Source organism: Stomoxys calcitrans, chromosome 4, assembly GCF_963082655.1.
Source record: "Stomoxys calcitrans chromosome 4, idStoCalc2.1, whole genome shotgun sequence".
NCBI lineage: Eukaryota > Metazoa > Arthropoda > Insecta > Diptera > Muscidae > Stomoxys > Stomoxys calcitrans.
Window position 1 is genome coordinate 11,572,200 of NC_081555.1, and position 10,171 is coordinate 11,582,370.

At 33.3% G+C, this 10,171-nt stretch overlaps 1 protein-coding gene across 1 annotated transcript; it reads right to left on the reverse strand.

The window, feature by feature from the left end:
* Positions 1-4,061: 4,061 nt before the first annotated feature.
* Positions 4,062-7,897, reverse strand: LOC106087426 (pancreatic triacylglycerol lipase-like; the record flags this gene model as incomplete). Its single annotated transcript, XM_059366482.1, has 3 exons — positions 4,062-4,785; positions 5,634-5,740; positions 7,871-7,897. Coding segments are annotated over 3 exons (858 nt in total), but the record flags the coding sequence as incomplete, so codon positions are not given.
* Between the last annotated feature and the right edge of the window lie 2,274 nt (positions 7,898-10,171).

Sequence of the window (10,171 nt, forward strand, 5' to 3'; positions counted from 1 at the left end):
TTTTGTACTTTGCCAAAAGTCTTCTTCGGTGTTGTACTAAGACAAACATTTATTAATATAAAGAAAAACATCTTTAACCAAAGAAAATGTTTTCTTAAAAATTGTAAAATTTGTCTTTGTTAATAAAACTTCTTTCTTCACAAATAAAACGCATAGTGAAAGATATTTGGACTACCATTTAGAGCCAAAACTACTTAATATCAAGTAAAATAATTTTCACCAAAGGAAATTTTTCCTAAAAAAGTGGAAAAAGTCTTTGTAGGACTTCAACGATATTTGAACTTCATTCAAAGGCGCAAAGTTTTTTTGTTTACTATCATTAAAGGTAAAACTTCCTGATATTATGTATTGATATTAAGTAAAAAAAATATTTTATCAAAAGAAATTTTCCTTGAAAAGTAGAAAAATGGAAACACTTTGATTTAATTTTAGGAAATCTTTACAATATTTCCCAGTCTTTACTTTTTCTTTGACTTGGACGCAATGTTGTAGTTTCCCAAAACTCTATTTTGTGTTGTACAAAGACAAAAGTTTAATTATATAAAGAACAACATGTTGAACCAAAGGAAATTTTTTCTTAAAATTTGTCTTCACTAATAAAGCGCAGAGTGAAAGAAATTTTGTACTACCATTTACGGCCGAAACTTCTTAATATCAAGTAAAATAATTTTCACCAAAGGAAATTTTTCCTAAAAAAGTGGAAAAAGTCTTTGTAGGATTTCAACGATATTTGAACTTCATTCAAAGGCGCAAACTTAAGAAAATGTTACTGTCATTTAAGCTAAAATTTCCTGATATTAAGTAAAAAATATTTCATGAAAGAAACATTTTCTTAAAAGTAGAAAAGTGGAATCATGGTTAGAAAATCTTTACAATATTTCTCAGTCTTTCCTGTTTCTTTGACTTGGACGCAATGTTGTACTTTCCCAAAAGTCTTCTTCGGTGTTGTACTAAGACAAAAATTTATTAATATAAGGAAAAATCTCTTTAACCCAAGGAATTTTTTTTTAAATTTTTTAAATTTGACTTTACTAATAAAACTTTTGTTTTCGCTAATAAAACACAGAGCGAAAGAAATTTTGTACTACCAATTACGACCGAAACTACTTAATATAAAGTAAAACAATTTTCATCAAAGGAATATTGTCCTAAAAAGTTGGAAAAGGTGTTCATAGGACTTCAACGATATTAAAACTTCAAGGGTAAAGTAAAAAAATATTTTATAAGAGGAAATTTTTCTTGAAAAGTAGAAAAATTGAAAAACTTTTAATTATGGTTAGGAAATCTTTACAATATTTCTCAGTCTTGCCTTTTTCTATAGCTAAAACACAGTGTTTTACTTTGGAAGTTGGAAAAAGTCTTCGTAGGACTTCAACGATATCTGAACTTCATTCAAAGGCGCAAAGTTAAGGAATTTTTACTATTATTTAAGCTAAAATTTCCTGGTACTATGTTTTGATATTAGGTAAAAAATATTTCATCAAAGAAAATTTTTCTTAAAAAGTAGAAAAATGGAAAAATATTTGAATCAACTTCAGGAAATCTTTGCAATATTTAACTAAGAAAAATATATTAGTTAATATTGAGAAAAACATATTTTACAAAAAGAATTTTTTTCTAAAAATTTTTAAAAGTTTTCTTCACTAATAGAACATTTAAATCAAAAACTACTAAATATCAGGTAAAAAATCTTTTACCAAGGGAACATTTTCCTAAAAAACTCGAAAAAGTTTTCCTAAGAAATTTAAGGAAATTTTTCTATTATTTAAGCTAAAATTTCCTGATATTATGTTTTGATATTAGGTAAAAAATATTTTATCAAAGAAAATTTTTTCCTAAATAGTGGAAAAATGGAAAAATTTTGAATCAAATTCAGGAAATCTTTGCAATATTTAACTAAGAAAAATATATTAGTTAATATTAAGAAAAACATATTTTACAAAAAGAATTTTTTTCTAAAATATTTTAAAAGTTTTCTTCACTAATAAAGCTCACCAATAGAACATTTAAATCAAAAACTACTTAATATCAAGTAAAAAAATCTTTTACCAAGGGAACATTTCCCTAAAAAACTTGAAAAAGTTTTCCTAAGACTTCAACAATATTTGAACTTCATTCAAAGGCGAAAAGTAAAGGAAATTTTACTATCATTTAAGCGAAAATTTCCTGATATTATGTATTGGTATTAAGTAAACAAAATATTTCATCGAAGGAAAAATTTCCCTGAAATGTTGAAAAATGTAAAAACTTTGAATTACGTTAAGGAAATCTTTGCATTGTTTCTCAGTCTTGCCTTATTCTTTAACAAAAATGCAATGTTGTACTTTCCCAAAAGTCTATTTTGTGTTGTACTAAGACAAAAATTTATTAATATAAAGAAAAACTTCTGTAACCAAAGGAAACTTTTTTAAAAATTGTAAAATTTGTCTTTACTAGTAAAACTTTTGTCTTCACTAATAAAATGCATAGTTAAGGAAATTTTGTATTACCATTTAAATCAAAAACTACTTAATATCAACTAAAAATTCTTTCACCAAATGAAGATTTTCCTAAAAAAATAGGAAAAGGTCTTTCTTAGGACTTCAACGATTTTTGAACTCATTCAAAGGTGCAAAGTTAAGGAAATTTGACTACCATTTTAGCTGAAATTTCCTGATATTATGTATTGATATTAAGTAAAAAAATATTTCATAAAAGGAAAAATTTCTCAGTCTTTCTTTTTCTATAACTAGGACGCAATATTGTCCATTCCCAAAAGTCTTATATTTTGTTATATTAAGACAAAAATTTATTAATTTAAATAAAAACATCTTTAACCAAAGGAAATTAACTAGTAAAACGCATAGTGTACTACCATTTAAATAAAAATTTTGTACTACAATTTAAATAAAAAATACTTAATATCAACTAAAAATTCTTTCACCAAATGAATATTTTCCTAAAAAAAGAGGAAAAGGTCTTTCTTAGGACTTCAACGATTTTTGAACTTCATTCAAAGGTGCAAAGTTAAGCAAATTTAACTACCATTTAAGCAGAAATTTCCTGATATTAAGTAAATAAAAAATTTCATGGAAGGAAAAATTTTTCTTGAAAAGTTGAAAAACGGAAAAACTTTAAATAAAGTTTAGAAAATCTTCATAATATTTCTCAGTCTTGCCTTTTTCTTTAACTAGGACGCAATGTTGTTTCTTCTTTTCCAAAAGTCAATTTTGTGTTGTACTAGCATTTAAGACAAATATTTATTGTTAAAGAAAAACAACTTGAATCAAAAGACATTTTTTCTTAAAAATTGTAAAATTTGTCTTCAAATTTAGTTAAACTAATCTTTAAGGTTAGTAAAAAAATTTTTTTTCTTTGTAATGTCTTTAAAACTTGCAGAAAAGTCAACAGCGTAAAAACTTTTTATTGTTTATCGAAAAAGTCAACCAAACAACCATGCTCATCAGCATATGCAAAAACAATTTATAAAGACAAAACATTCCATGTTGCGTGATAAGTTATTATTAGAAGTACGAGTATATATGGTATTGATAAACGTCCATTTTCTGTATTATGTCCTTAGCCGAAATATTGTATATTGTTTTTATTTTTTTTTTTATAATTTATATAAAATATATTTTTTATGTTTAAAATTTATAGTTTTCAAACCACATGTAAAGCCAAAAATTTTATGCGTTGGTTAAAATTTATAAAATTTGCCTTTTTTATAAAAACAAAAAAAAAAAAAAATTAATTAATATGAAATCAACCATATACTGTAGCAAATGTATTTTGCCACTCAAAGATTAAAACTTGGAATACAAGATTGTATTGTATGTATTTCTAGTATTGAATGTACTTAAACTTGCAAAAAAAGTTTGCTAAGGTAAATGTATTTATGATTCGAAATAAAGTCATATATATCATATAATTATATGTTACATGTATTAAAGTTTTTTTTTCTGGTTATTGCAAAAACATAGGGGATACTAATTTTTTGTCTTTAATATGAGTCCTATATTGTAATTTGATCTCTTCCTGCACGGTGCTAGTAGCTCAGAACTCTAACTCTAACCGGCCTTTTATGAACGATGACCATAGGGTTCATGACTGTTTGTGGCAAAATAGAAAATACCAGAGACACGTTTAATTTGCATGGGATCACCAATTTGAGCACTAGCATCCAAGTCACCTCTCTTCTTATTCCAAATATCGTTGTAATTCCTACACTTGTAGACGGGCGCAAATGAGTTGCCCTTAATGGCCTCAACATAATAGCTGATGCAACGATGGTGGGAGCAGGCACCAAAAGGTTCAAAGCCACAGCCGGGTTGTTTTCGGCCCCAATTCGGATAGAATGAGGCTGTACCAATGGGCTTTAGGAACCCTTGGCAACTTCCATTGGTCTGTATAGTCTGCACATATATGGCATCGGTGCTGGCCAAACGGGTTTGGGAATTTCCATAGCAGAACAAGGCGGAGGCAGGATCCAGGCCCACAATAGCATCCAGGGTACCTCTGGTCACACTCTTGCCACAATAACCAGCAACATGGGCGCCTAAACTATGGCCTATAACCACCAAGTTGCTAAAGCTCATGTCAAACTCCGCATTGAGAAAGTCTATAAATTGGGCCACCTCATCGCCCACTACCGGAACATTGGCGCGAGCCGTAATGTAATTTAATTTTGAATAGTCATTCCAATCAACCGAAATGATGTTGTAATCACCTTCTGAAAGATAAGCCTCACGTATGGGTATATTGGGTGTAGAAGTATAGTCGCTATGCCAGCCATGGATAATAATTCTATAAAAGGCCATTAAAAATAAGAAAAATTAAAAGTGTAGTGAAATACCCTCCACCATGGATCGCATTTAAAAAGTTTTTGAATGACATTTTCAAGCAGGAAGAACGATCATGGGTATAACAAACAAAATAGCAGGTGAGAGTCATAACAAAACACCAAGGGCAAAATTTCAGCCAACTCGGACAAGAATGATGCCCTCTAGAGCCTCAAGTAGTATAATCTGGAGTTCGATTTATATGGCAGCTATATGTAAATGTGGATCCATTTTGCCCATTGACAATCCCAAACGACCTTACTTAATCAATCCCATGACAGCCGGTTGTACGTACAGGATTGAACCGCTGCAGTTCTTCATCGGCAAGGGTTGCCGCCTCAGTGTACAACACACTGCTACAACAACTTTACTTATTAAGAAGTATTTGTGCGAAATTTCAAGCGTCTAGCTTCAGTCGTTCGGTAGTTAGCAAACTTTCAACAAACGGACAGCAGAACGGATGGATGGACGGACATGATTAGACCAATATTTCGAGGTAATACAAACGGAATGACGAAATAATGGGGTTGCCCAAAAAGTAATTGCGGATTTTTTTAAAAGAAAGTAAATGCATTTTTAATAAAACTTAGAATGAACTTTAATCAAATATACTTTTTTTACACTTTTTTTCTAAAGCAAGCTAAAAGTTACAGCTGATAACTGACAGAAGAAAGAATGCAATTACAGAGTCACAAACTGTGAAAAAAATTTGTCAACGCCGACTATATGAAAAATCCGCAATTACTTTTTGGGCAACCCAATAGTATACCCCCATCCTATGTTGGAGGGTATATAAATGATCAGGCAACTTACCTGGTGGGTCTGGATTTCTCAAAATGCGAGTTTGTTACAGAATCCTTATTGTTTGTAAACAATAACTGGGCTGTGTTGGGATTGTCAGGTGTATACAGATAGAATTTTACTTCTCCTCTGGGACTATTTGAGTGAAAAACTTAAAAAAAACATAAGAATTCAATTTTATAGGAATTCTTTTTCGTTACAATTTCCTTCAAATATGTATTACTCCATTCTAGTACGCTCGTAACCGCCCCCATCCTTCATTCGTTTCTAAAAGATTTGATATTAAATACTCAAACTCAAGATAAAGCGCAAGATATTTGGAAAAATGAGTCTTAAATAGTGATGAGAATCTACCGAGTGCTTGGGTATTTACCCAATAAATACCCAAATTTTGGTATTGGCCACCTAAAACATTCTGCAACGTTTTCTTATTCTTCGTGCTTAAAACCAACTTTCTGATCTGAAAAAATCAGACCACAGTTATGTGAAGCTGCTATAAGGACCGATCTTCCAATTATAATGGGCATTTTTTTATCCCATTTCGCTGAAATTTGAAAGAAGTTAGTCCTGGTAGACCCCTACAAATGAGGTCATGATCGAACCATATTTGGATACAGCTGCCATATAGACCGATCTTCCATTTTGGGATCTTGAGCCCATAAAAGGCAAATTTTTCATCTGATTTTGCTGAAATTTTAAACAGCCAGTTTTAGTAGACCTATGCCCTCTTTGGTCAAAATTGTCCCAGATCGGACCATTTGGATATATTGGGTTGCCCAAAAAGTAATTGCGGATTTTTCATATAGTCGGCGTTGACAAAATTTTTCACAGCTTGTGACTCTGTAATTGCATTCTTTCTTCTGTCAGTTATCAGCTGTTACTTTTAGCTTGCTTTAGAAAAAAAGTGTAAAAAAAGTATATTTGATTAAAGTTCGTTCTAAAATTTATTAAAAATGCATTTACTTTCTTTTAAAAAATCCGCAATTACTTTTTGGGCAACCCAATAGATACTGTATAGACCGATCTCCCGATTTGGGGTCTTGAGCCCATAAAAGGCACATTTTTCATCCGATTTACATGAAATTTAAAAGTCACTTTTGGTAGAGTTTCGCACTCTTTTCCATATAGACCGATTTCCCATTTTGGGCTCATGAGCCAATAAAATGCAAAATTTTCATCCGATTAGCCCCATATTAACATTAACGTCGAATATATCTGTTTAGAGGAGTTGTGGAGTTGGGGCGGCCCGCTGGGTACTTGGACTCAAATTGTAATAGGATATTATTGTTACCCATATTGTGCCTTTCGCTCCACTTTTGGTTTTGGGAGGCGTTTTTGGGGTAAGGGGTAGGGTCTGCCCCCATCCAATATCTAAAAATTATATAGCCTATGTTTCCTTCCAGACAAACCTATCCAGTCTGTGAACATTTTAAGAAAATCGGATCAGCCGTTTTGATTCTACGGTACAAACAAACAAACCGAGACCCATATAGCCATAATGGGTTTTATGCCCATTTGGGGCATTGTTTTGGGGGTGGGGTGATCTCTTATGCTTCGATCTGATTTTGTATGTCAAATTCATAATCTACTGCCGAATACCTTTCATTTGAGCCCCATAATGACATGAACATCCAATATGTCTGTTTTGGGGGAGTTTTGGGATTGGGGCTGCCCTATGGGTATTTAGATCCAAATTTTAATATCATATTCATATTCTACTCTCCACTACCTTTCATTTCATACCCATATTGTTCAGATCGGCCCACTTTTGATTTTGGGTGGTTTTTTGACAGAAGGGGGAGGGTCCGCCCCCCTTCCGATATCAAAAAATTATATAGCCTATGTTTCCTTCCGGAACATCTTTACGGACAGTAAAATGGCCATAAGGGCAATAACAACCAGGACGCTAAGGTCACGAACAGTCTTGGAGTGTGAGAAGTAGATTAATGCTTTCTCTGAGGGGGAACGAAAGATTTGACGATTTGACGATTTGCCGATAAAGGCCAGAGGACTGCCGACAATAAACTCGATTAAACCGAAGCATTTCGGGTTGACGCAGTCCGAGTTAAGGGAGTGGGCGACAAACGCGCATGTAACACTGTGGAACAGCAATCCCAAGGCAGCCGGTTGTACGTACCGGATTGACCCCGATGGAGTTCTTCATCGGCAAGGGCTGCCGCCTCAGTGTATAACACACTGCAACAACAACTGTGGAACAGCGAAACAGTCGGTAGGACGTCGAAAATCTTATTGGGTGATCCGGATCGTGAGAGAACGAGGCTATTACTGAAAGGAAGTAAGAAGGAGGTCAGTATAGCTATTGGTATCATAACGGGACACATAGGACTACGAGCTCACTTATGCAAAATCGGTGCGGCGAGTGATAGCATGTGGGAAAGATGAAGAGACGTTGGAGCATTTCCTATGTCATTGGCCGGATTTTGCGGCTAATAGACACCAGTACTTAGATGGGGACACCATACCAGACATGAACCAACATAGGGGAGTGGTATGGAAAACAATTAAGGATTTTGTGAGTAGCACGGAATTCCTAGCTTAAAATTTTCTTTTTCGAGGTTACTTTTTAGTTGTTAGAGCGCACAACAAGCCGATTACTGTCTTAGGTGTATGTCTATAGTGGCATGGGGCAGATTGATATCTGCACCCTCTTTTCAAACTAACCTAACAAATTAGTCGATAGTTAAGAAGGAAAATATCGAATGGAGCGAATATCGATAGTTTGCAAGCTTTACTCAAATCTCAAAAATGAGAGATCAGTCTTCTATATGACAGCTATATCCAAATATGGTGCGATCTTGACCACTCTTGACTGGCATGTGTAAGGGTCTACCAAGACTCACAGTTGTAAATTTCAGCGAAATGGGATGAAAAATGCTATTGTCAAATGTGGTTCCATTGGAACCACACTTGACTGGCATGTATGGGGGTCTACCAGGACTCACTGTTTCAAATTTCAGCGAAATCGGATGAAAAACGAGAATTTTTTTGCCTCCAGATTTTTAATCGGAAATTCGTGCGATCTTGACCACACTTGACTGGCATGTGTGAGGGTCTAACAGGACTCACTGTTGTAAAATTTTGCGAAATTGCGTAAAAAATGTGCAATTTATGGCTCAAAATTTTAAACCAGGAAATAGGTCTATATGGCAACCATCTCCAAATATGGTCCGATCTGAATCACATGTGTGTAGGGATCTACCAGGACTAACTGTTTCAAATTTTCAGCGAAATCGGATGAAAAGGCGCATTTTATTTAAATCGGTAGTTCGGTCTACATAGCAGCTATATATATGTAACTGTGATCCGATTTTTCGAGATCAGAAAGCCAGTTTTATGCACGAAGAATAAGAAATCGTCATATATCGAAGAATAAGAAATCGTCATATTAAAATCTGTTTTGCAAACTGTTTTAGATCTTCAAAATATCTGCCAAACTATTGGATTGCCCAAAAAGTAATTGCGGATTTTTTAAAAGAAAGTAAATGCATTTTTAATAAAGCTTAGAATGAACTTTAATCAAATATACTTTTTTTACACTTTTTTTCTAAAGCATGCTAAAAGTAACAGCTGATAACTGACAGAAGAAAGAATGCAATTACAGAGTCACAAGCCGTTGAAAAAATTTGTCAACGCCGACTATATAAAAAATCCGCAATTACTTTTTGGGGAGCCCAATATAAATACCCAGTTTTTGGGTAAATAAATGAATGGGCGATGAGTAAATACCCGGGTATTTGGTTATTTACCCAACGCCCATCTCTAGTCATAGAAAGATTGAACACAATAACTACAAAGTACGATAAGATATCTTATCGTACGAATGTATTGCCAATAATTGGTCAGAAGAAATAAGCACAGGCAATAAATTCATGTCGATATGCCGTCGCCTTTTTGCTAGAGCTGGCAAAATATCGATGGCACAATCGATATTTTAGGCTTTGTCTGAATATCGATTGATATTTATTCAATCCATACTATCAACAAAGTTACACTATTTGCAAAATTGAGCAAAAAATTTGCGATCCGATCTGAATCTTGATCAATCATTAAATTTTCAATAGTCCTTCTTGTTGAGTATTTCAAGTGTAGTTTTTATTGGCCCATTGCTTGATAAAGCTTCGTTATTAAATCTCTTGATTTTACTTCTTAAGCATATAGAGGGCGCAATTTTCATCCCAAATTGGGCAAAATGTTTGTGCAATGATTTCTTTCATAATTTCTTATTGATTTTATGGATTTATGGTATGGAAGGAATAATAGGCTACAGTTTTTTGATAGCGGAAGGGGGCGGACCCTCCCCCTTACCCCAAAAGCACCACCCAAAAATTAAAGTAGACCGATCAGGACAATATGGGAGTCAAATGAAAGGTATTCGGGGCGGACCCAAACCAAAAATACAAGTGAACCGATGGAGACAATACGGGATTAAAATTAAATATTTTCGAGAGTAGAGTACGAATTTGGTTTTGAAATGTTTGTATAAGTACCCAGGGGGCGCACCGACCCGAAAACCCATTCAAATGGTAATT